The sequence below is a fragment of the Triturus cristatus genome, chromosome 4_1 (genome assembly GCF_964204655.1).
Source record: "Triturus cristatus chromosome 4_1, aTriCri1.1, whole genome shotgun sequence".
In the NCBI taxonomy this organism is placed as follows: Eukaryota; Metazoa; Chordata; class Amphibia; order Caudata; family Salamandridae; genus Triturus; species Triturus cristatus.
Window position 1 is genome coordinate 284,997,872 of NC_140585.1, and position 27,158 is coordinate 285,025,029.

General features: G+C 46.3%; 1 protein-coding gene across 1 annotated transcript in view; it reads right to left on the reverse strand.

Moving 5' to 3' along the window:
• LOC146854285 (protein mono-ADP-ribosyltransferase PARP12-like) overlaps positions 1-27,158 on the reverse strand; it is a 307,738-nt gene that overhangs the window by 67,669 nt on the left and 212,911 nt on the right. The window contains exons 9-10 of the mRNA XM_085652066.1: positions 17,267-17,330; positions 1,802-1,932 (exon numbers count right to left, since the gene is read on the reverse strand). Of these exons, the coding sequence (XP_085508192.1) occupies positions 1,802-1,932; positions 17,267-17,330 (195 nt within the window). The remainder of the gene's footprint in view (positions 1-1,801; positions 1,933-17,266; positions 17,331-27,158) is intronic.

Here is a 27,158-nt window from a genome sequence, read left to right on the forward strand (position 1 = left end):
GAAACCTCAAAACTTGGCTCTTCGACAGACCCCCTCATTTATGGGCTGGAACCTGCACCTCCCCGCCTCCCCAGCTTTAAAACCCTTACGGGTGAGTAGTCACGATTAACAAACTCATGATTGATTGATTGAGGATGCAGAGGGTGTAGAAGCAGGTGGAGGCGACCCCGTTGATCTGTCAGGTCATGGTGAGGGAGGAGTCGAGTATGATGCTGAGGTTCTGGGTGTGGTCCGTTCGGGTATGGGGGTGCCGAGGGCGGAGGGCCACCAGGAGCTGTCCCAAGCTGAGGGGGTAGGTCCAAGGATGAGGAATTCTGTTTTTTCCGAGTTGAGTTTCTCGCAGCTGCTACTCATCCAGACTGCAACGTCTTACATACCTTCTTGGAAGCTGAGTTTGGTCGTTTCGGGGTCTTTCGTGACAGAGAGGATGAGCTGGGTGTCGTCGGGGTAGATACAATGATGAGTCCGTGCTGTCTGAAGATGGCGGCGAGGGGGACCATGTAGATGTTGAAGATCCTTGTGGTACTCCGCAGGTGATCTCTCATCGGTTGGGTTCTCCCAGCGAGGAAGGAGTGAAGCCAGTCAAGGGCGGTTCCGTGTATTTCTTCGTCATGGAGTCTGGCTGCAAGAGTGAGGTGGGAGACGGTGTCGAAGTTTGCGGAGAGGTCGAGTAGGATGAGGGCTGCAGTGTGGCCTTGGTCTAGTAGCATGTGGTTGTCATCTATAGCCGGCGAGGAGGGTGGTCTCGGTGCTGTGGTTGCTGTGTAATCCAGATTGAGAGGGGTCGAGGATAGAGTTCTCCTTGATGAAGTTTGTAAGCTGGGCGTTGATGATCTTCTCGGTGACTTTGGCTGCATAGGGAAGGAGAGAGATGGGTCGGTAGTTCTTCAGGTCCGTAGGGTCAGCAGCGGGTTTCTTGAGGTGGAGCTTGACTTCTGCGCGCTTCCAGTCATCGGGGAAGGTGCCGGATTAGGAGGCATTGATGGTGCGTCATTGCTCAGGCGCTATGGCGGTGGCGGCTCTGTGGAAGATATGCAGGGGCAGGGGGCTGTGGGGGCTCCTGAGTGAGTGCTCTTCATGGTCGTGGTGACCGGGGTCCAGGAGGTGATGGCGGGCCGGCTGTCATCGCTGGAGGGGTGGGTGGTTTCTGGGGTCTACTCGCTGAAGTTGTCGTAGAGGGCCTTGATTTTCAGGTGGAAGTAGGAGCTGAGCTTGTTGCAGAAGTACTAGGCAGTAGAGCATTGCTAAAAACTGATAGCAAAGTCAATAGATCCCAAAGAATGAGACTTATTCGATTTTCCAATTCTTGTACAAAATGCTATCAGGAAGAGAAAAGTCCAAGCTCACCAGAGACAGCAAGGCATGTTTGCTTGAATTGTATGTGGTACACACCCTATAATTGCGATTGTGATCCATACCGTACCAGTAGGGAAGTTCACCAGCCACCACTACCTTAGTTACTTCCCACAGCCACATCATTGTTGGAGACTCTTCTATTAGCCCTTAGATAATGCCAATGGGCTGGTATCCATCTGAGCCTAGGCCACTGCTAAAAGAGCAATTCTCGACAGTCACTGTGATGTATTAATAATCACCCAACATCTCTGTGTTCTCTGGTCCGTGCTCTTAGCTTGCAGGCAACTTTTTCTGCCTTACCAGTACAGTATCACTATGATGTTAATTTCTGCTTCATTAGGGGCAACCCCACATCCAAGCCACCTGTCAACAACCCCAGTGACTTTAACGAACACTCAAAATAATTTCTACTGGAAACATTGCCAATCAACCATAAAATACTTACATTTGATAAGCTTGCCAGAGGGATGGATTCTGAACCCTCTTTATTTTCAGTCTTGAATATCCATGCATGGTCTTTTCAAATTCTCTTTCAATTTCTTTGAATTCAGAAGAGCTCCTATGAACATCCACCAACTGAAAGGTAAAGAAATATATTGTTTTACACTTAGGGCCTTGATTAGAAGTCAGGAGGAATTATGTGTGGAAGTTCTGGGTGGCTGGAGTATTTAGTACTGTCTGGAATCTCCACACATAATTTCTCGAATTACAAGTTAAACCATAAAGAATGGGGAATAACTGTGCAGACCTGGATTTATTAGGCTCAATTCTGCACAGATTCACATTTCCATGTGATTTAATGCACTTTTTTATCACCTGCTCAGAGGAATATGACTTGTAACTACGCAAGTCATTACATCGCGTAACATTACAACTCAGTTGTTACAACGACCGTGTTGTTACCACGCAATGTCATTACTACGCAAGTCATTACATCGACTTGCAGTAGATGGCGCGCTAACATTAGGAATGTATAATTTACTATATATAGTGTGGAGAAGTGTGGCTCAATGGTTAGAGCGGCAGACCCTGATGCAGAGGTCTGGCCCGGACCAGGGTTCAATTCCTGCCTTGGCGGGTCTTGGGCTCAATTTCCCTGGACCCGATAATTCTAGCCTCGGTGCCTATTCTAATCATGGGTACCACTCTGCAACTCTGGGCAATAGCTTGCTTAATCTCCACAACGGCCCCAACAGCGCTAGGATGCCTGGCTTCACCTTGGGGGTGCCCAGGAGTGGGCACTTCACAGGCAAAGGCCAGGAAGGGTTCCACAGCGGTATGTGCACAGTGCCTGAGAGACCGTTTCGGGGGTGTGCGGAGCGCTATATAAATGCACTACATTTACATTTACTATTCCAACTCCAGCCTACGCAGCAGTAGGGAAGGTGATGGAATAGTAAACTATACTATTCCTTATGTTAGTGCGTGCCATCTACTGCAAGTCGTGGTAACATTGCATTGCGTGGTAACAATGCGGTTGTTGGAACGACCGTGTTGTAATGGCATTGCGGTGCAATGACCATGATGTAAAGGTCGTTTCCCGCTCAGAGTAACTGGTGAATGTGTTCGAGGAGGCTTGTGCAGGTTGAGGGGTGAAGGGAAGGGTTGGGATGGGTGGGGGAGGACAAGTGAAAGGGCGCCAGAGAAGGAGAGTTTGTTGTCTGATAGGGGGTACATTAAAGGCTCTCCGTGCCTTAGTAGAGGATCATAGAGGGGGCTGAGCTGCAATGTAGCCCTTTCCAAATGCGATTTTACTGACTGCAATTTCTGGCAGAAAAAATCGGGTCCGGTCTTCCAAAACCCCCAAAGTCGGGGTGCTGGATCCCCAGTTCACATGCGGGTTTGCGGCTGGCAGTGCAGGCCCACCGGGTAGATCAGTGTGTGTTCCTCACCGTGAAGTGTAGTGTGGGGGGTTGCTGGAGGAAATTGGATGGGTTATTTCTTATCCAGCAGTGACTGTGAAATGTAATTGGCTGTCTTGGCTGGGAAATATGGGCAATATGGGGGCTGCGCCAGGAGTGTTACCGCCTTTTGCTGTGCATTGTTTCATGTATTTTCAATTCCTACCCTGACTGTGCGCTTTGTCATCAGATTGCCTGTGCTGTCAGTACTCCTTCAGCATATTTATTGCCAGTGATTTACATGCCTGTATGATTGTTGACAATGAAAATACAAAACAAAACATTATGGCATAAGTCTTGCTGCATATCACTGGGATATTTTTGTACTTTCATTGGCACATCACTGAGATATTTCTATATTTCTGTGGCATTGTGCTACCTAAAAACCATAGCATCAGTCTTTTCCTTTAATAGCAATTTATGCAGTTGTCAGTGTCATTATGAATCTGTGGTAAGGTTCTTCTGTCCAAGAACAATGTGGACTCCAGGGCTTGTATTCTTTAACTTTAATGGAGCATAGGAACCCTGTGCCTGAACAACCAGACACCAACAGCCACCACTGAACACAACGGACATAGAACCCCACTATGTCACTATCCCCATATTCCACAGCAGACCTGACACACTAGGTGAATGGTGAAGAAAGACTAAGACACACCGTAACACATCCCCATTATTTCATTACAATAAATATAAATGAACCCACCTGTGACAGCAGGGGGGAGGGAGGTCACAAAGAGGGAAGGCGGACAGACAGGAACACAAGAGGGACCCCACACATGAGACACTACCCACGAAAAACACACCGACAACTTCCCCAGGTGGCTGATCAGTGACAGACATAATCATCAAGCCATCTGGGAGGCCTACCATACTGTCTTTCCCTTCGACCACCCACACCCTTTGTATTGTGCAACATCGACGTAGCTAGAGACAACTCTTCAACATTCTCACTCCCATCATATCGTGTTGAAGTCGCCTGGGACTCTTCTTCATTTAAGTCAGAAAAGTACGAGCCTGATTCCAGCCGGCACTGGAACAACTCCACCCCTTTGAAATAAAGCCACCCATCTCATGTTCCAGACTTGCTCATTTTCTAACTATAACCAATTGCGGCCCACCTGCTTGACTTTGTATGGACCACAAAATTTTGACAGACCGGACCCTACACCACCCGGCTTGACTTTGACCCAGTCCCCCACCCGGATCACACCATCCGTGGAGAAGTCTGGGTCTGCTTTGGTTACTGACTTACCACTCCTACACAACCAGGAAAAAAACTGTTTTGTGCCAGGTTTCCTTCCCCTCACCATCTCAAAAGGCGTCTTTCCCATTGCAGCTTTGGGTGTAGTGCGGTATGCCAATAACATATCTTTAATTGCACTCTACACACTCTGCTCTGCTTTGCCAGCCAATTCCATGGTACCCTTCACTGATCTATACATTTTTTCCACTTGACCATTGTTCGGAGGGTTACACAGGGACGTACACACATGTTGCACCCCAACATGAGCCAAGAATGTTTCCATTTCACCTGAGGTGAGCTGTGTACCATTATCAGTGATGAGTTTCACAGGCACTCCCTCCCCTCTAAATATATCCTCCAATAAAGCAATGGTAGTGTTTATACTGATGTTCCTCAAAAAACCACCTCAAACCACAGTGAATTGGCATCCACCAAGACAGTAGCAAAACGTTCTTGTTCTGGCAAAAATGTGAACGGATAAATAAAGCCAAGACTGACCTTCTCCCATATAGAATCAGCCTCAGACATACGCAGCAGAGTGTCCTTAGCCCTTAGCACAACCACCCACTCTCTACCTTTTCTCCGAATCTTTGCATTCTACACAGTTCTCAACCCACCTCTTAACGTCAAAATCCATTTTGGGACACCAACATTTTTGCTTCAACCTTTTAAGGGGAATATATGATGTTACAACACAAACAATTACAACACATGCTTTTACGACACGGATTTTACATCGCAACTACCATTACATCGCATGATTTTACAAAACATGCCATTATAACGCATTTTTTAAAACTACCATTACAACGCATACCATTACAACGCATATCATTACCACGCATAATACTTTTAGGGCAACAGTAGGGTAAGTGTTGGATAGTGTAGGGGTAAAAATTACTATTCCCATCTACCCCAAAGCCCATACCCACCCTAAAAATCTCCATTACTTACCTTATAATGCGTTGTAATGGCATGCGTTGTAATGGTATGCGTTGTAATGGCATGGGTTGCAGTGACATGCGTTGTAATGTCATGTGTTGTAATGGCATGCAGTGTAAAGGCAGTTGCGTTGTAAAAGCAGTGCGATGTAATGACTGTGTTGTAATAGATGTTTCCCTTTTAAGGTTGAAAGTTTGCCCCATCAATCAATCAATCAATCACAGCATTTATATAGCGCACTACTCACCCGGAGGGTCTCAAGGCGCTCGGGGGCGGGGGGGGGGGTCCGCTACTGCTCGAACAGCCAGGTCTTGAGCTGCTTCCTGAAGGCGAGGTGGTCCTGGGTCAGGCGGAGGTGGGACGGGAGGGAGTTCCAAGTCTTGGCGGCCAAGTAGGAGAAGGACCTTCCTCCTGTGGTGGCTCTTCGGATCCAGGGGATGGCGGCGAGGGCGTGGCTGGTCGAACGAAGGTGGCGTGTGGGAGCGTAGAATTTGAGGCGGCTGTTGAGGTATGCTGGTCCCTGGTTGTGCAGTGCTTTGTGTGCGTGGGTCAGGAGACGGAAGGTGATTCTCTTGCTGACCGGGAGCCAGTGCAGGTCTCTCAGGTGTCCGGAGATGTGGCTGCGACGGGGGATGTCCAGGATGAGTCGGGCTGAGGCGCTCTGGATCCGCTGGAGTCTCTTCTGGAGTATGGTGGTGGTTCCGGCGTAGAGGGAGTTGCCGTAGTCCAGATGGCTGGTGACGAGGGCCTGGGTGACCGTCTTCCTGGTCTCGGTGGGGATCCACCGGAAGATCTTTCGTAGCATGCGCAGGATGTTGAAGCAGGACGAGGATACGGCGTTGACTTGCCTGGTCATGGAGAGGGAGGAGTCCAGGACGAAGCCTAGGTTTCGTGCGTGGTCTGTTGGTTTGGGTGCGCTGCCCAAGGCGGGGGGCCACCAGGAGTCGTCCCAGGCGGTGGGTGAAGATCCTAGGATGAGGACTTCCGTCTTGTCCGAGTTCAGTTTCAGGCGGCTGCTCATCATCCACTTGGCTACTTCTGTCATCCCTTCGTGTAGGTTGGTTCTGGCGGTGGCGGGGTCGTTGGTGAGGGAGAGGATCATCTGGGTGTCGTCGGCGTAGGAGATGATGTTGAGGTTGTGTTGGCGTGCGATGGCTGCGAGAGGGCTCATGTAGACGTTGAAGAGGGTTGGGCTGAGCGAGGAGCCTTGAGGAACGTCGCAGATGACTTTGGTGGCTTCTGATCTAAACGGGGGGAGGCGGACTCTCTGTGTCCTACCGGCGAGGAACGAGGTGATCCATTCCAGTGCCTTCTCCTGGATTCCGACGTTGCTGAGGCGCTGTACTAGGGTGCGGTGGCAGACAGTGTCGAAGGCCGCGGAGAGGTCCAGGAGGATGAGGGCCGCTGTTTCTCCGTTGTCGAGCAGGGCTCGGATGTCGTCGGTGGCTGCGATCAGGGCGGTCTCTGTGCTGTGGTTGGCCCGGAAGCCAGACTGCGAGGGATCGAGGGATCCGTTCGTCTCGAGGAAGGCGGCCAGCTGCTTGTTGACGGTCTTCTCGATGACTTTAGCGGGAAACGGGAGCAGTGAGATGGGGCGAAAGTTCTTGAGGTCGGTGGGGTTGGCTGATGGCTTCTTTAGAAGAGCGCTGAGTTCGGCGTGCTTCCAGCTCTCCGGGAAGGTGGCGGTGTCGAGGGAGGTGTTGATGATGTCTCGCAGGTGGGGTGCGATGACAGCGTCGGCCTTGTTGAAGATGTGGTGGGGGCAGGGGTCGGTCGGGGATCCGGAGTGGATGGAGTTCATCGTGCGGATGGTGTCTTCGGTGCTGATCGGGGTCCAGGCGCGGAGGGTGGTGGTGGGTGGCGTTGGTGCGGTCGTGGGGAGCGTTGGTTGTGTGCTGAAGCTGTTGTGTATGTCAGCGATCTTGTTGTGGAAGTAGGAGGCGAGGGGGTTGCAGAGTTCTTGCGATGGTGTGATGTCGTTGTTTCCGGCGTTGGGGTTGGAGAGCTCCTTCACGATGTTGAAGAGTTCCTTGCTGTTGTGTGCGTTGTTGTCCAGCCACTCCTTGAATGCTCTTTTCTTGGTGGCGTGGATCAATTGATGGTGCTTACGGGTGGCGAGCTTGAGGGTGGTCATGTTGTCAGGTGTTGGGTCTCTTCTCCAGGCTCTCTCTCGAGGGCTCGGCAGTTCTTCTTGGAGCTCTTGAGTTCGTCGGTGAACCATGGGGCCAGCTTGCTGCCGGGTCTGCTGGGCGGGTTCCTCAGTGGGGCGAGGTCGTCTGCGCAGTTGCTGATCCACTTCGTCAGGTTGTTTGCGGCCTGGCTGGGGTTCGCTGAGCTGGCGGGAGGGTGCTGGCTCAGGGAGGCGGCGAGTTGGTCGGCCGTGATCTTGTTCCAGCTTCTTCGTGCGACCTGTCGCTGGTGGTGGTGGATCGTGGTCCTTCTGAAGCTGAAGTGGACGCAGCTGTGGTCCGTCCAGTGGAGTCCGGTGGCGTGGCTGAAGGCGATGTCTTTGCTGGATGAGAAGACGGCGTCGAGGGCGTGTACGGCGAGGTGGGTGGGGATGGTCACCAGCTGCTTGAGTCCGAGGTTGGCGAGGTTGTCAAGCAGGGTGGTGGTGTTGCGGTCGTTGTTGTTCTCCAGGTGGAAGTTGAGGTCCCCGAGGAGGATGTAGTCAGCGGAGGGGAGGGCGTGCGGGCTGATGAGGTCGGCGATGTCTTCGCTGAACTGTGCGCGTGGTCCCGGGGGTCTGTTGATGAGGGTGCCTCTGAGGGTGGTCTTGGGGTCGGTGTGGATCTGGAAGTGCAGGTGTTCGGCAGCTTTGAGGGTGTCGTCGGTGGTGGTCGTGATGCGGATGGTGTTCTTGTGGACTATGGTGATGCCGCCTCCGGTCTGGTTGGCGGTGCGATCCCTCCGGGTGATCTTGTATCCGTCCGGGATGGCGATAGCGATGTCTGGCGCCGAGGAGGCGTTCATCCAGGTCTCCGTGAGGAAGGCGACGTCTGGGGATGTTGTCTCGATCAGGTTCCAGAGTTGGATGGCGTGTCTGTGGATGGATCGGGTGTTGAGAAGGATGCACTTCAGGTGGTTGCTGGTGGTGTTCTTCTTGGCGGGTGTGGGTGTGGTGCAGGTCGGGATGCAGGCGAACTTGCAGGCGTGGCAGCTGAAGGGTCCGTGAGCCCATCTCGGGTCGGCTCGGCAGCATCTAGGGGTGCGTCCGGTGTTGAGTGCGTTGAGGTCGGTCGCGTCGTAAGTCAGGCGGGTGGGCTGGGGTCTGCGGGGGCCAGGGGTCCTGGCACTGGGCGCGGGCCAGGCGCGGACGGGCGCAGACGGGCTTACCTTTGGCACACCTTCGGCGCGCTTCGGGCGTGCCCGCTGCGCGTCAACGCTGCGCGTTCGCCACTCTGCCATATGTGGAGCGTGGGGGGCGGAGCGAGGGATGGTCAGCTGGGAGGCGGGAGCGGGGTCGCGAATGGGAATGGCGCGCGAGGGAAGGGGGCGGGGCCGCAGGGGGGCAGCGGCGGGGAGCGGGGAGGTGGCGGGAAACACCGCAGGGGCTGGGCACAACAGTGAGGGGGAAGCAGCGGACGAAGGGGACACAGAGGAAAAGACAAGTGAAACGGCGAAAAGGCAGAACAATAACAGGGGAGAGCAAGCAGGTTACACGGAGGCAAAATGCAGTGAAATAACAGGGGAGAGTAGGAGGAGAGCAAGCAAGGTTACACGGAGGCAAAATGCAGAGAGGTTAGCAGGAGAAAAATATAGATGGTGCAGAAGCAGTTCCGGCGGTCGGGGCCGGGAGCACAGCTGAGAGCAGTGGCGGCGGGAGCAGGCTCACTCACGGGGAGTGTGCACGGTGGGGTGACCGGCCCAGAGGGACAAGGTCACTGCTCCTTACCGTGATCACTCTTCCATATATGGTCCAGTGGGAGGGAGGGTCAGCTGGGAGGCGGGTGCGGGGTGGCGAATGGGAATGGCGAGCGAGGGAAGGGGGCAGCGCCGCAGGGGGGCAGCGGCGGGGAGCGGGGAGGTGGCGGGAAACGCGGCAGGGGCTGGGCACAACAGTGAGGAGGAAGCAGCGGACGAAGGGGACACAGAGGAAAAGACAAGTGAAACGGCGAAAATGCAGAACAATAACAGGGGAGAGCAAGCAGGTTACACGGAGGCAAAATGCAGTGAAATAACGGGGGAGAGTAGGAGGAGAGCAAGCAAGGTTACACGGAGGCAGAGAGGTTAGCAGGAGAAAAATACAGATGGTGCAGAAGCAGTTCCGGTGGTCGGGGCCGGGAGCACAGCTGAGAGCAGTGGCGGCGGGAGCGGGCTCACTCACGGGGAGTGTGCACGGTGGGGTGACCGGCCCAGAGGGACAAGGTCACCCCATGTGGCCTTTGTGTGCCAAACCCACTAATTTAGACCTTAGTGCCACAGGAGGAACAAGTCTCTCACCCCTGATGATGAGATGAACCGTATTCAGAGATAATTCGTCCACCACTTTGGAATAGAGTCTGACAGCATATGTGCTCTCCCTTTTAACCCCTTCCTTAATCATCCTTGTTACTGCTCTCTTGTCCTTGTCCAAGGATTCCATCCATTCTTCCTTGGATACCGCAATGTGCAGATCCACCAAGACTTGATTCAGACTTGCCACTACTTCCTCAGTAACTAAATCACCTCCCTCACACATTTTGTCAGGCAACCTGGATAGACAATCGGCTACTCTATTCTTCCAACCAGGCAAAAAATTCACTGTGAAATCACATTCCTGTAAACTCACAGCTAACCTGGCCAAACAAGCTGAACAGTTCTTAAAGCCATTAGGTGCTGGAACCTTTAATAAGAGTCTGTGATCACTCCTGAGAATCACTCTAGAACCCCTCATATAAAGGTGGGAAATGGGTAGTCGTCCAAACTGCCGCCAGTGCCTCCCGCTCAATGACCAAATAGTTCCTTTCGGTATTCGTCAACGACCAGGACGCAAAAGCTACCATTCTTTCCACCCCTCCATGTAACTGAAAAACTACAGCACCCAAACCAACTGCACTGGCATCTACTGTAAGCACCGTCTTCAGGTTTCACTGAAAATGGGGCTAATATCTTGGCATTGGAGATCTCTTCTTTAATGGTAGAGTAAGCTCGCTGCTGAGCGGTTGACCCACTCAAACATTCTTTCTTTCCTGAGTAACTCCCTCAACGGTTCGGATTTACTGGCAAAGTCTCTCACAAACTTGCCATAGTATTCTACCACACCCATAAATGAGCGCAACATGTCCTTGTCGCCGGGTGTTTCTGTATTGACAATGGCACTCACTAGATTCATTTTCGGTCTCACTCCTTCACTGAAAATGCGGTACCCAAGGCACTTGACCTCACTCACCAGGAATTTGCACTTCTCTTTCCGCAACGTGAGGCCTGCCTCTAGCAATTTACCGAGTACTTCATGTAATGGTCATTGTGAGTATCCATGCTATCTCCAACAATCAGAATGTCATCCTGAAAAAATATGGCATTTTTGATGTCAGCCAACACTTTCGAAATGAGTCTTTGAAACACACTAGCTGCGGATGACAAACCGAAGGGCAACCTAATAAATTGAAAAACCCCATTGGCTGTGACAGATGCAGTAAGATGTTTTAAGTCTGGATGTAGCATTACCTGATGATAGGCACTCTTGAGGTCTATTTTGGAAAAATGCTTTCCCCCGGCTAGTAGAAAAACTAGCTCAGTGATGTTGGGAAGGGTAAACTAATCCATGGACACATTCTGGTTTAAACTGCAGATGTCAACACACAATCTCAATGAGCTATCTGCTTTTCGTGATCACAACAGGGGATAACCATTGTGTTGCCTCAACAGCCTCGATGGCCCCATCATCAAGCATCTGGTCAATTATCTTTTTAACTTCTTCCCTCATAGCGATTGGTACTTTCCTAGCACTATGTCTCACTGGAATGGCATCTTTCTTTAAGATTATCTTGTGAGTAATTTTTGGCCACCCCTAACTTGTTTTTGAAAACAGGTGCAAACTGTACCAGTACGTCATTCACATCACTTTCATCCACAACCATGACCTGTTCTGACGCTCTTGGATTCACCACAATATGTAAGTCATACTGATGAGACCAACCCAAAATAGGTGGACCATCCCTTGCACTGAATACAGGCAGGCAGGCAGGCAGGCAGGCAGGCAGCACAAGGGCAGGCAGCACAGGGAAGGAGAGCACAAGCCTAGAACACTCTGAAGAATTCAGTGGGCGCGTCGGTGTCGAACGCGCTCGCTGAATGTAATGTCAGGCACTAAATACGGACAGCCCAAGCAGCATGGCGTGGTGAGCTCCTCTCCCAAGACTTTTCAAATATGAACTGGGAGTGACTTTAACTAAACATATTGGCAGCAAATCGTTAAGCGCAACTTCTACAGCTGACCCTTAGCTGACTGAATCTTTACCTGCCGCAGATTTAAACGCATTTGCGATTAGCGCTATTTTAAAAATCGAATCCTCTTGTATGCCATTTGATTTGTTTATTCTTTGTTATCCCCTGATTTTAGTCACACTTCAATCCGCTTACTTGCACATTAAAACTTTGCTCCAACACCGCTCTTTGGCGGATCACGTTACTGGGAAGTGTGGTGATCTTTTTGCAGCCATCTTGGTTTGGAAAGGAACTGCCAGGTGTATGCTGGGTGCCATTTTGGGGGAGTAGGCGGGCAGTGCAGGCTCCGACGGCGTATTTAAACTAGCCGTCTGCACGCGCAGCGGTGACGCGCAGTGGTGTGCGCCTCCCTGCGCCGGAGTCGTGCCAGAGTCCTGCCCGTCTGCGCTCGTCCGCGTCTCGGGAGTGTCCGGGGCAGGACGGAGAGGTGTCTATTGCTGTCTATGCTGGTAACACCGGTGGTTAATCTTACCGGTATGGTATGTTACAGTGCGGCCGATTTACTTGCCTTGCGCCCCCCTAGTGGCCAATGTCATCTTTCATTTCCTGGCAGTCGGCTTTTTCGAAAAAGCTGTTCTACTTGTGGGTGGCGGCCTCCAATTTCCACCGGGACTGCGCCTGACACCACTCCGCTCCCTTTCCAATGCCACCTTCTCAATACCAGATCCGTGATCGGTCACTCTTTGGATATTTGGAACTTATTGTATAATTCCGATATTTCATGTTTATTCCTTACGGAGACATGGCTGAGTGACTGTTCAACACCTGATCTTGCCAACGCCATCCCTCCGGAATATAACATCTTTAGGAGGGACAGAACATCTGGTAGAGGGGGAGGAGTAGCTCTTGTGGTCAATAAAAACATCCCCTGCTCAACCTTTCCGGTAGAGAACATTCAGGGATGCGAAGCCTTAGGCTTCACCCTTCAGCTCTCCCCCCTCCAGGCTTGTACCGGGATTCTCTTGTATAGAGCCCCGGGGCCGACTGGGTCGTTCTTTGATGTACTACAAGTCGCTCTCTCTGTCCCCTGTCTCAGATCAGAGCACTGCATGCTTCTTGGTGACCTCAATATCCACATGGACATTGCAGCGGACCCTGACGCAATGAAACTAAGTGACATTACAAATACCTTAGGTCTGTCTCCGTTTCTTCTAAAGCCAACGCATAACAAAGGCCATACTCTCGACCAGATTTTTTCTACAAAAACTATTGTGATAGAGTCCTTACAACCGTACTCTGGTCTGATCATTTTTTGGTCTCTTTCTCGGTACCTGTCGCTGTTCTCACCCGGGTGAGAGAATCTATACAGACCTCGCGATCTTCGCGCCCTTTCCATCTACTTTCGGCGGAGATGTTATCTGAGGCCCTTAATATCTTTCCATGTCCTCTTCCGGGTACGTTGGAGGAGAATCTCAGTCTCTTTCAGAGTTGGCTGACAGCAAGACTTCAGACCTTAGCTCCCGAAAAGAAGCATAAATGTGGCGAGCGCAGAGTGTCTGCCCCATGGTTCACTCCCCAGTTAAGGGAGCAGCGGCAGGGCTGTAAAAGGGCAGAGAGAGTTTGGCGACGGGCCTATGACCTGACTGAGAAAGCAAAATTTCGAGGATTAACTAAAGCCTACCATCAGTCAATTTGGAAGGAAAAAAAAGCATACTTTGAGTGTCGAATTGATGAGGCTGAAAATGGCTGTAAGGAAATTTTTAAAGTTGTTTTGGATTTTATGTCCCCTGCTGTTTGCACTCCATCTCATATTCATTCTGAAGAATGGTTAAAACAGCTTGCAACTTTCTTTACGACCAAAATTACAACTATTCAAGCCTCTCTTCTCGACCCTAGCTCACACTTGGCCGCAGGTTTCTCATCCCTCCCTGTATTTAGGGAGAGTTCAGGCCCTTCTCTCTCACTGTTTCCTCATCTTTGTCTTGACACCTCCCTGGAGCTTCTGTCTGGTTTGAAATCAGGTTCTCCACTTGACCCGTGCCCAGCTAAACATCTGGGGAAGGTAGCACCTGCTTTAAATGCTTTACTGAATCCACTCTTGAATTCTTCATTGATAACAGGAGTGGTCCCACAAGCATGGAAACATGCCTTGATCCTGCCATTGATCAAGAAGCCTACCTTGGACCCCCTCATCCATGCCAACTATAGACCTATCTCCCTTCTCCCCGCCCTGGCGAAGGTGGCCGAGAAATTTGTTCATCGGACGATTTCTAATTTCATTGAGGAGCACGATCTGCTGCACGACACGCAATCTGGGTTCCGTGCAAATTTCAGCACAGAGTCGGCCCTCTTAGAGGTCACGGATGCCATCAGGGAAGTACTCGACTCTGGAGGAAGGGCTATGTTGGTAATGTTAGATCTATCGGCGGCGTTCGACACCGTCCCTCATGATCGCCTCCTTAAAAGACTCTGGGAGTGCGGCATTCAGGGAACGGTGTGGAGTTGGCTTAAATCTTTTCTAGCCGGCCGCCGACAAACGATCTGGGCGCCTCCTTTCTCCGTGGATATGTCTCCGTTAGAGGTAGGGGTACCGCAGGGTTCCATCCTTAGCCCCACGCTATTTAATATCTTCATGGCTCCTCTGGCGGCAGTCGCGGAATCTTTTGGCGCTCAGGTCATATCCTACGCCGATGATACCCAGCTCCTGTTCACTTGTGACAGGGGCGGAACTTTCGATGGCGTACAGATCAAGGACTGTTTGGGGGCGGTCTTCGAGTGGTTTAGGTGTAATGGGTTAAAGTGTAATCCCGACAAGTCGGAGTTGCTCTTTTTTGGTTGCACCTCTGAACCAGACTGGAAAGCCTGGTGGCCTCAAGATTTGTTTCCACCTGACAGTGTGTCACTCAAGGCAAAAAACCTGGGAGTAATTGTGGACAGTGAACTGTCTTTTGGGCCACATATTTCGTGCCTCTCAGGTAAATGCTTCGGCATTTTACGGATGCTGAGAAAGTTCCTTCCTCTTTTGTCTGTTCAGCATAGGAAGACTATTGTTCAGGCTTTGATTGAATCGCGACTGGACTACGCAAACGCCCTTTTTTTGGGCCTACCAAAATATCTTCTGACCCGTTTGCAAGTGGTCCAGAATTCGGCAGCCCGTGCTATTTACGGGCTCCCAAGAAGAGCCGGCGCCACGGCCCTTTTGAGAGACTTACACTAGCTGCCGATCACTAAAAGAATTCTTTTTAAGTGCCTGACTTTTGCCTTTAAGGCTCTACAAGGCTCCTGCCCCAAGTACATAAGGAAACGTCTTTCCCGATATGTACCGGGCAGGGCCCTGAGATCATCTTTGCTATCTAAAATGACAGTCCCGGTCATTAAGCGTGCAAGGATGGGTGGTCGATCCTTCCGCTACCTAGTCCCAAAGGAGTGGAATGAATTACCACTCTCTCTTAAACAGGCCCCGAGTCTCCTTGCCTTTAGAAAGGAGCTTAAAACGTGGCTCTTCACTAATTAAGTTTTTATAGATAACCTGAGTCTCTTTTCTGTCTCTTTTTTGCAGTCGTTATGTTTTGTTTTTGTCTGCCAATGTTCTTCAGCAAAGCGCCGGGACGCTCCTGGGAGTAGCCGTGCGCTATAGAAGAAATAAATTAACATAACATAACATAACCCTGCCATTCAAGCTTACTCACACGTGATATTCTCACGCTTGTACCTTCAGCAAATTAATCTGGGTGAACTTGTCTACCCTCAGCTGTTTTCTGAAGCCCTCAATTGCTCTTCCTTGCGCTACGAATAATTGCATCAATTCAGCTTGCTCACCCATTATATGTCCTGATGATGATCTCAAACAGTTGAGATCGAAACGCCGTTGACCTTTTACAACAAAAAACTCTTCCTATTCTATAAAGTTGCTTGAGGAGTTTTACACTATTGTTGTCAATGCGATGCCGTTATTTTAAACTTCACCATCACTCTGCACGTCACGCCTCTTTCACTTATTGTGTGAGCACCTGAATTCTATTGTTGTGGAAATAAATGTTTCACATGAACTGACTTATGTCCCTATGTACATTATTAACTTTAAAGTAATTCATCTTCAACTCTCTAATCATAAGTGCTCTCCTTAGGATCACTTTATTATTGGACCTTTTGGCCACACCCGAACCATTGATTTTTTACTGCATATTTCACCCCAGGTTCATGTATTGGGGTACCCTTGTTTTTCTTAAAACTTGTAATGTCAGGCAGGCAGCGCGAGGGCAGACAACGCAAGGAAGGAACACGCGAGCCTTGTTCAAAAGCTTGGCAGGCTCGGATACTTGACAGCATGGCGTTAATTAATTAAATGAAAGCTGATCGCGGATGAGGAAGTGAAACGGAAAAAGAAAAACACTTGTTTCTGCGCAGGCAGTCCTACCGCACTCCTCACAGCGGTGAAAGTATTAAAGACACGGCACAGGGTTCCTTTCTTCTTGAGCTCCACTTCATGCACACAGGTGTGTGGCACATCCCATCCTGTTGCCAAAATGTGATAAGGTTCTTCTGTCCAGGAACAACGTGGACTCCAGGGCTTGTATTCTTTAACTTTAATGGAGCATAGGAACACTTTGCCTGAACAGCCAGACACCAACAGCCTCCACTGAACACAACCGACATAGAACCCCCTGTCACATCCCCACATTCCACAGCTGACCTGACACACTAGGTGAAGGGTAAAAGAAGACTAAGACACAGCATAACAGAATCTTGTCAGTTGTGTCAAATTTGTGATACCAGCCTGTCTATAAAAGACCTCCTCGTTCTAAATCTCTTCACCTTGCCTTGCAGAATCAACCTTCTAATTGATGCTTTGGTTGATTGCTGCAGATGTTTTACTTAGAAAACATAAAGCCATCTTGACTTTCAACTTAAGGGCCACATATTTATACTTTTATCATATATTTGGCTTCTGTGGGCTTTATTTATATTTATAAGTATTATTAATAAACCTTTACTGACATTTGAAAATATTTCCAAATTATGCATAAGTTGTCAGAGTACAGGAGAAGTGAACACACTCTGAGTTCATTCACATTATATTCATCCAGATTATTTGTTTCAGACCATCAGTGACGCTATCCACTTTTTAAAAGAGAGGCCGAAATTAGTTCTCATCATCAGTGCAGGGAATGCTGTCTAATATTCTGTGTTTCTGATGGCTTAATTTATTCCTTTAAACTCCATAATTGTCAGAACAGATGCTCAACAGTATGGGGTGTGTAGCTGAAGGAAAAGAAAGAGGCTGTAATGTAACAGGCACCTATTGTACCATGCTTTCATTAGAAGGGATAAGACATTCTAAAGAAATTATCCTTTGCTGTCAATTCACTTGCTTCACATCTTGTTTACTGCTTGCACATTACTATAAAAAGGCATGTCCCTTCTCTTTTGGGTTAAAGACACCAACTTATACCTGATATCCTTTGATGGGCAGTGCTGTTTTGTCCCAATAGGCTGGTATTGCTTGGGGTTTTCCACTAGAAAAGAAAACACAAAAAGAGTTGATTAAAGAAATCCCCTCCCACTATTCTCCGTCCCATGTTCTCTTCTCTATGCTAATTGTGTCACAAAAATATATGATGTATCTTGACCTGAAGATTGGCATCTGCCCTTAGTTTCCCAGTTACATGACAAATGCCTTGAGGCTGAGAGTTGTTATCTGCACACACTCAGTGTTCTATGGTGACTGTATTATTTACAGTATGTATTTGGTACACAACAACATTTCCAGGAGGAAAGCAAGCTTTAAATTTCCTAACCTGACCTAACATCTGGATAGGAATGGGGTCACAGAGAAAAAATAAGCAGATCTTTCAAAAAAATGTAATGATGATTGAACAAGACCTAATTAAATTACTTCAAGTGGTGTTCATGGTTAGTAGAGCTGTAGTTAGATATGAAAAGGGGGAACAAGGGGAGAACAGCAAGGTTGAACGCCCCCATTTTCTCTTTAGTATTTCATTATGTTTTGGAAATGAATTGAGATTGTGCTCAATAAGAGTGGTTTTCACACATCTGTAGTACACATTTTAGGTCACATAAGTGCATTACCTTTCACATATTTACAGTTTTGTTGCCATGGTGAGATTAAGTGATTTGCCCAGAAAATATACCTTTCCCAACACCAGAATGAAATCCTAGGGAAGATATTTAGTTAGTAGATCACACCTTCGGCTTCATGAAGAACACACTAGAACTGAAACTGTTACATACAAAAAGGATCTAACTAATTTGAAGAACTCAGGTCAATGACGTGAGATTAAACATTAACATTTTCTTTATTTAGGATTATCTGTACTATGTTAATAACATGATGTGGGTCACTATCCCAAGTGAGTAGGCACTATGACACCACACCAATTATGAGACATATAAATGCCATATATTTCCATCTCCTGAGGGATTTTGTACGCTTTAGGGGGCCATCTGTATACCCTCACAGGTCATGTTCACGCTATATAAAACACTATAAATAAATCTCTATAATTATTCCTCATTTGGGAGATGGAATACTTAGTTTCTCCACATACTAAATCAAAGGCCATCATCTGTCTGATGTAATGCTGGTTGGTAGAAGTTTGTTATACTCTCAAGGCTGTGGTTATCTGATAGTGAACGCATTTTTATAGACATGTTTTGGGCACAGAACAAATTGAACAAAGAGAGATATTGCTCTACATACAGTGACTGCTGGAATTAGCCTGCCACCATCAAATTGCACATCATTATTGATAGGTATTCTAGAAAATTAAATTGAAAAATCTTTCTCATTGTGCTTAACTTTGCAAAGTGTGTATCATAACCTTTATGAAGCAACCAATTGGCAGTTTTGTCAGCACAGGAACTTCTGTGTTCACCTGCTGAAATTCCCCTTTCGTCCCAGAGTCCGCTGGTATGTAATAAAAGCTTCGACCTTTCCCTTGTCGACCACAGAGAATGTGAACCAGCTGCCAAGCTTTAACGTTGCCCTTTCACCCACTCCATGAAGTGAAGAGGGCAATATTCATAGCACATCAATAGCTATAGCCTTCCTCATTAACAATGAGGTTGAGAAGAGGTAGGGAAGGCACGGACATCTTGCAATGGGATAGATCTAAACCTCAATAACCTGTGCTGTGACCACCACAATCCTCCCACTGAGATCCTCACATTACCTCTCAACAGATATGGACACCAGTGAGAGGACACAGTGTTAACTGTAAGCACAGACCTCCAGACTACACTTTATAATTGGATGAGGGAGTGGTCTGTGGACATAGGGGCACCATTTTCTGCTCACCAATGCCAGGCCAGGAAGCACCTGAGCTCTAGTTAACTTGCTATAATCTTCATTACAAGGTCTTAGATGTCTACAATGAACTGTCGGGTACAGTGGATATAATAAATGGATACAACCAGATGTCACGAACAGCTATTCATTTCTGGCATGGTTAACCTTCTGCCTTTAGTGGCTGGAGTAAAACGATAGTGTTTGTCTCTTATCCACCATCATTTTGTAAAGAGCTAGTATTTCGAAGTAACCGCCCCAAACTCCAACATCAACCCATTACAGAAGGGGAACCAAAAGTTTCCCTAAGCCATCTTTATTGAAGAAGCCTTTACTTAATTCAGACGAGATTGGGTAACCTCCCAATGGTAACCCTTCCTGTAAAGCAATGATCTTCTAGACCACCATCAAGAAGATTTCAGGCTAGAGAGGGTCTCGAGGCAGTCACAGTGGCAATAGTGGAAAATCTAAAACTAGACTTGGGCCAGGGTAATTTTATCCCCCTGGTCTGATAAGATCTCTTCACTTCTGTTGACACTAGATCATCGGATACTCCAATAAGCTCTTGCTGAGGTAGGAGCAGATGAACAGTGCTGAATTAGTACTTCTAGGCAGTCGGCAGTCAAGCCGAATATTGCATTGTCACTGCTCCTCTTTAATAGCTACACCCCTTGCTACTGTTGATCCAGTAGGTTTACAACTATGCCAACTATGCCAGTGACACACAGATGTTGTTCAATATGTTTAAATCTGTGTCTAATAAGTCATAAACAAATCCCCTTTGGATAACTACATACACACTCTATACATACTCAAAAGAGAATTTGCTGTCACCAAAACATAAACAACGCGTAGCCTACAAGTCTTAAAAAAAAGTAAAAAAGTAAAAAAGTGGGTCAGTTAAACATAGCAAATTTATTATCCATAAATTAAAAAACTCACATAAATATTGTACAGCGGAATTGATTCAGTAATTTCTAAAAACAAGGTAACACGATCCACAGATATCAATATGATTGTCCAGATTTTTTACAAGCCACAACAATTCATAAAAACAGTTCTTAAAAACATTTTTTAAACAGAGACCTAAACATATACTGTGGGAGAACAAGCAAGAACGTTATTTCTAGAGGTGTATACCCCATGCCACGACGACTTAACTAGGACAAAAACGTAGGACTGTGGTCTGAATTACCAGTGAATACCTTTGCTCAACAAAGGAACAGTATCATTCAGTTGAAGCTTAGTGAAATTGGACTCTTAGAATTTACCCCACACTTTGGAACAACTAAGGATCACCATTTGAATGGTGAGCTAAGATCAGTACTGGAGGAAGGAGCTTAGAGCTATACTGCCCTTCTCTTTCCAGTGGAGGCCTTAAGAGATTGGACCCTTTTTAATATACTCCAACCTTGAAGGGTTCATCCTCGAGGTTGCTGAAGTACAGACCAGGATTTGCTCTTAGGCAGATATTGTTTTGTCCTGATGAAGGTGGCGGTCAAATTATAGTACCCACCGAAACGCGTCAACGCTCTGATGATAAAGGTCACCCTAGATCCTTGAGGACAACTGTTACACTAAAATAAAGGACAAGAGAAAATAACTATCTCTAGGTGTAATAAGTGATTCGTGCTAGAAATGACTAGAAATGTGTTGCGTGCCGGCTGTTGTGACTTTCTTATCTGTAGGGGACGTGTATGTTTACCAGTTAGTCTGTGCCTTGTGGTCGTGTAGTGACGTATCATGTTTCCGTGGGCACTGGCGAGGCGCTCATCACCCTCGACAACATGCACTCTGACATGATTTTCAACATGTGCCGGAACCTCAACGGCAGCCTCATCTGCACAACGGACAAAGACAAGAAGGTGCGGGTGACTATTTATTTTCATGGGCGCCCCTCTCCCGTTCTCTCCATGGTTCCGCCCTGCCTGTACATTCGCGCTGCGCTGCACCGTGCTCCGGAAAGCCATCTTTCTTTCTGCCGCACACATCTGAGACAGCGTATCTCGGACTTGGGTATCCAGGCGAGTTGCTACCACCGAAGCACGTTCTCCTCTGTGCCTGAGAGCTCACATTGGAGCAGTTGTTGAAGGGTACAGTGTGTCTTAAGCCCTCCTCAAAGTATTTGGGCATTATGAAGAAGCTGTAGTATTGTGCATTTGTGTACGCATGTGTGCAAGTGTCTTTGTTTCTGTTTGCCGCGTGTGTGTGCATGTACGTAATTGTGTGTGTATGTATGTTGTGCGTGTGTATATAGGTGCATGTATGTTGATTCCTGTGTGTAGTTTTTGTGTCTGTGTAGTTGTGTGCGAGTGGCCTTTACATCTCAGCACAATAATTGTGGAGAAGGGAACAGTCCTGTCAGCATTGTGTGTTTAAGTTCCGCCTTGTACAGTGAGTTAATTACCCCTAATACTTTCATTTTGGAGGGAAGTGTTAAAGGAGCCGTATGACGTAATCGATAAAGTAGTTCTGATGCATAAATTGGCAGTTAAAAGGACTGCAGAAGGGGCGTGGCCAGGTGTCCGATGAGTCCGATGAGTGCGGAGACGTTTCTGTGAGGCTCCCAGCATCGGCAAGGAGGAGACCCGATTTCACGGAACCTTGCATGAAGCATTCTGCGGGAAAACATCGGTAAACCGATGTAGGACATGACGCGACAACGCCTGCGGCTGTTTCCGGGTGAATAACAACTGATTTTTGCAGGGTAAGCGCTCTTGAGCGTCCTTGCGGCATTGCGGCCGCCATTTTGGGATCTGAATCGAGTGGCGAGCGCCTTACGGATTAAAAGATTTAAACCTGGGTTGTATTAATATACCCAGCATCTACTTTGAATTATTGCAACCTTCTTACCCACATAAGCGGTGGTATTTTTGTGGTGAAGCCTATTTACACTGCCTCAGCAATTTGATGATGTGGGGATCTTTAGGTGACCGCCATTTTGGGTTTTTCTCTCACTTATGCTGCCACCTCAGTTGTTGGTCATTTTTTTAATTCTTCATTCAGTGGCTTTTTATGATGGATCTTATGAAGTATTTTAAAAAAATAAAAAAAGAGAAAATGGTGAACATGTTCTGACGGAGTTCAGTGCACATGCAAAAGTGGCTGCAGTGATTTTTACCTTTTAAGTTAATAACTACCTGAAAGCCCTCACAGGCCACATTACATTATTATACCTGGTTGCTTATTCCTTATTCTTCATGTTATGCACTGCGCTCAAAAGGTTGAAGCTGTTCCATTCTTCTCTCTATCTTTTACTCAATGTTTCTCTCCTGGTCCCACCTCCAGCACCTCCTTTTTTTACTCACCTCTTCAGTTCATGGGTAGAACAAAAGGCTCTCTCCACAACGCTTCAAACCCACAGCGCTCTTTTATTAAGAACTCTACACTTTTTTCACAGTTGTCCAAATTGGAAGACTTACAATTACTTGAGGCAGAAAACGCCAACATAACAATGGATCCCTCCCCACCTTCATCAGGAAAATCTAATGTGAAAAGGTTGAAGAAGGATCCCCTTTCGCCTCCTAAGCCAAATTCTCCAGTTTCAATCGAACTGTTGCTACAGGAGATAAGAGCCCTCAGACCCTTTATGGTAGAGACTAATTCTAAATTACAAATCCTCTCAGACAATTGGACACAACTAGATGCCAGACTTACCACTGTAGAGCACAACGTCTCCTCCCTTAACGAAACTACTAAGAGTGTCACTTATTTACACTCTCAAGTTTCAACTCTACAGCAGCAGGTCGAGGACCTTGAAAATCGCAACATAAGGAACAACCTACGTATTTATGGTTTGGCGGAGGAGGCCGAAGGTACGGACTATTACATTCTTCAAATCGATCCTTCCTAAAATCTTACCCATGTCAGAGGATACTACATTGAACATACAATGTGCCCACAGGCTGGGACGAGCTTCCGCTACTAATTCCTCCTCCAAAAGACAGAGAGGAGTCATTCTTTATTTTCTAGAATATACGGATTTGCTGAAAGTATTGGCCGCAGCCAAGGCTATTCAACGGATCACATAGTCCAGCTCCACTTTGTTCTTTGCGCAAGACTATTCTAAAGCTACAGCAACTAGACGTAAAGCCTTTCTCAACATGAGACCTGATCTCCGTTCTATGGGTGCCAGATATGGCGTCTTCCACCCATGTCTTTTCAAGGTCACCTACAATAACAGAACAACGACTTACGAAGATCCAGTACATTTGCAGAGCTTCATCAATTCGCAAGACAGATTCCTCATCGCGTATTACATGGACTAATGAATTGCATATTTTAGATGCTGTTATCCTTTTGAGTATTTGCTTCACGAAGTTAGTCTAATGTTCCTGTTGACAGTTTCTCCCCAAACAGTATTATAGTTTATTTGTTCTTTTCTAGTCTGTTTGCATGGTTTGAATTTCTGCTATCAAGTTTTATTGTTTCTATGTTTCTATGTTCATGGTTCATCCTACAACCTAAATTGTCTATTTTATTCTTGCTTCACAGTTATGATCAGTCATCAAGAGGTCCTCCCAGGGCCATGCCGGGTCCCCTCTAGACGTCTGTCTGCTCCATGGGGCTCCACATTCCCCCTATCCATACTCCCTCTTTGTAGGTATGTTTCTTGTTTTGTCTTTTGTTATAGGTATGATATTCGTTTTGTCCCCTGTTCTATGTCTTGTTTTCTGTGTTCGCATTTTTTCTCATAATGATGTCTCCAATTTTTCCACTCCTTCCTATCTTTTTATATTTACAATTATCTTTGTCATTACAACCATAAACAGTTTTATTTCTTCGTTCTTCTATCACCTATACTCTTAGCTTTGGCTAATTGATTCATATGTTCTTCTGGTTCCATCCCTCCTCACCTCAATGTTCCCTGTGTACAGGTATGTTTTTCTTGTTGTTTTCTTGTTTCTTTCTTTATCTTCTCATGTTCCTTCACCCTTTGTTGATTTTTTCTTGTTCCTCTCTTCTGACCTTTTCTTTTTTTACGTTCTTCGGTTTGTTTTTCATGTGTCTTTTGTTCTGTGTGTTGCATTATATTTTTCTACTTTGTTCTTTTACCATCTAATCTCTTCACTTATGTTTTTTTCGTGTGACTATTTTCTTTTTCCATTTCTATATCTGCTTATCTATTGTCTATGTTTCTCTACGTTGTGAACTCATTTTTCTTCTTCTTCTCTTTAGTATCTCTTATAACGAGAACCGACGTGTTTGCAATCAATTGGACTTTGGTGTTTTAAGTTTGGATTTTTCCATTTCTAATTTTTTCACCTTTTCTTGTTTCTGCATAATTACTTTCTATATTACAATGTCCTAAATTTATTTCACTCTCTCTTCTTTTTTCTATCTCTTTCAATGCTATACAATTTTTTTGCAATGTATTGGACTTTTGTACTGCAAGCTTGGATCATTCTTTTGTCGTTTTTTTTATCTTATTGAATTGGATTGTTATTTTTTTCTGTTTTTATCATTCCACTTTAACCCCTTCAGTGCCCATGACGAGCTGGACTCGTCATGGGCTGCGGTGGCGCTGTGCCCATGACGAGTCCAGCTCGTCATGAACTCCGCCCGCTAATAAAAAGCGCGGCACTGGGCGGGGAAAGGGGCGGGCATGCAAGGGGTTAATACATCATGTCACTTAAGTTAGTTTCATGGAACATTAGGGGTGTAAATTCTCCTATCAAGAGACAGAGAGTTTTATCACACTTGGCTAAGTTGAATGCTGATATTGTTTTCTTACAGGAAACCCACCTTGCAGATATTGAATCTCTAAAATTAAAAAGGGGTTGGGTGGGTGAGGCTTATTTTTCCCCAAGAGATGGCAAACAAAATGGAGTGATGATACTATGTCGTAAATCCTTACCAGTTACATTGTTATCGCAAGAATCAGATGATGAAGGGAGATGGCTCATTGTTAAGCTATCACTAAAGGGTGTTATAGTTTCTCTTCTTAATGTTTATGCACCTACAGGTGGAGATGCTTCCTTTTGGCCTGCTTTGGCAAAGCATATTTCTCAATGTATTGAAGATAATTTTATTTTGGCTGGAGACTGTAACCAGGTGTTTGACCCCTTTTTAGATAGAAATTTAAAAGTGTCCTTCGTACCCAACAAGTCACATAAATCTTTTACTCATGCTATACATCAGCATAAATTGCTTGACGCTTGGCGCCTTTGCAACCCGACTACTAGCGAATATTCCTTCTATTCCTCAACCCACCATACTCAATCTAGAATTGACTATGTTTTTGTATCTTATAACATTTCACAATCCCTTACACATGCAGAAATTGGCCCTATTCTCTTATCGGATCATGCACCGGTTTCCATTGGTTTCGATATACTCCCTAAGAATAACGCTCCCAGAAGATGGCGTTTCAATAATGCACTCCTTTTAGACTCCAATTCACTGCAGCTTTTGCTTCATTCTCCACTGAATATTTTGAAAGGAATAACACAGACTCCCTATCTCCCGCAATCATTTGGGATGCCTTTAAGGCATCAGCAAGAGGTTTTATTTTAGATTATGTGGCAACGAAACGAAAATCTGCACGTAAGATAACTAGAGACCTTCTTCAAGACATTAAGGCATTAGAACATTCATATTACACATCACACTCAGAAGAATGTTTAAAGACCCTCCTCAAGGCTAAGTTGGAGTTTAACAAAAAATCAACGGAAGATGCTTCACTTTATTTATTAAAATCCAGCAAATTTTATGGAGGTAAAAACAATGCAGGAAAGATTTAAGCCAATTACTTAAAGATTCGCCAAAACAAACTAAACATTGAATCTGTCTTTGATGAGCACTCAGTCTTAAAATTTAAAGATGCTGAATTTTTACATGAATTCTCTCTTTTACGAATCTTTGTACTTATCAGAAACTCAACCGACAGATCTTTTACTATCGCAATTCTTCTCTAACATCCAAAAGCCTCAACAAGCCCCTTTGGATCTTTCCCACTTAGAATAGGACCTTTCCCAGCATGAACTTTTAAAAGCCCTTCAGATTCTCAAAAAAGACAAAGCTCCTGGCCCGGATGGCTTTACCGTTGAATTTTATACCCATTTTTCTACGCTTTTAATTCCCAAACTACATTCACTTATAAATTTCTTTTGCACCTCAAAAAATTATTTTGGATCATTTTCCGAAGCTCATATCTGTCTTATTCCTAAAGAAGGTAAAGACTCTAAATACTGTAAAAACTACAGACCTATTTCGATGGTCAATATTGATTATAACATTTTCTCTAAAGCCTTAGCTATATGTCTTGACTCTTACCTCCCAAAGTTACTAGGTAAGGAACAATCTGGCTTTGCCAAACGGCGAGTCATTACAGACAACACACGGCTCTTTTTTGATATCTTATCCAAATCTTCACATCTTGACCATTCTTTGGTGGCAATTGCACTGGTTGCCGAAAAGGTTTTTGATAGAGTTGAGTGGAAATATTTATTTTATACCCTTGATTGGTTTGGATTTGGCCCCAATTCTATAAATTTACTGTCTCTTCTCCACTCTAATCCTCGCGCAGAAATATGTGCCAATGGCTTAATTTCCTCATTTTTTGACTTAGGCAGAGGGGTACGCCAGGGTTGTCCTCTTTCTCCTTTCCTTTTTAACTTGGCCCTAGAGCCATTTTTATCTAAATTACGTCAAAACCCAAATATTTGCAGATTCCAAACACCAAATGTTCACGTCAAACTTGCAGCCTATGCTGATGATATTCTCCTTTTTTTGTCGAAGCCAGAAGTATCAATACCAGCTTTTTTAGCAGAGGTGAAATCTTATTCACTTATTTCCGGATACAAATTAAATAATGATAAGAGCGAAATACCACCGCTAACAAAACATACTTTTAGCTCACAATTTCAAGCTTCTCAATTTAAATGGTGTCCAAATCATATTAAATATTTAGGTTTACACTTTACACCCTCAATTTCAGAAACGGTAACATTATGTATGACTAAGTGGCTTCAAAAGATCACAGAACTGACTTCTAAGTGGTACCCCCTTTATTTGTCTTGGTGGGGCCGCTTGGACA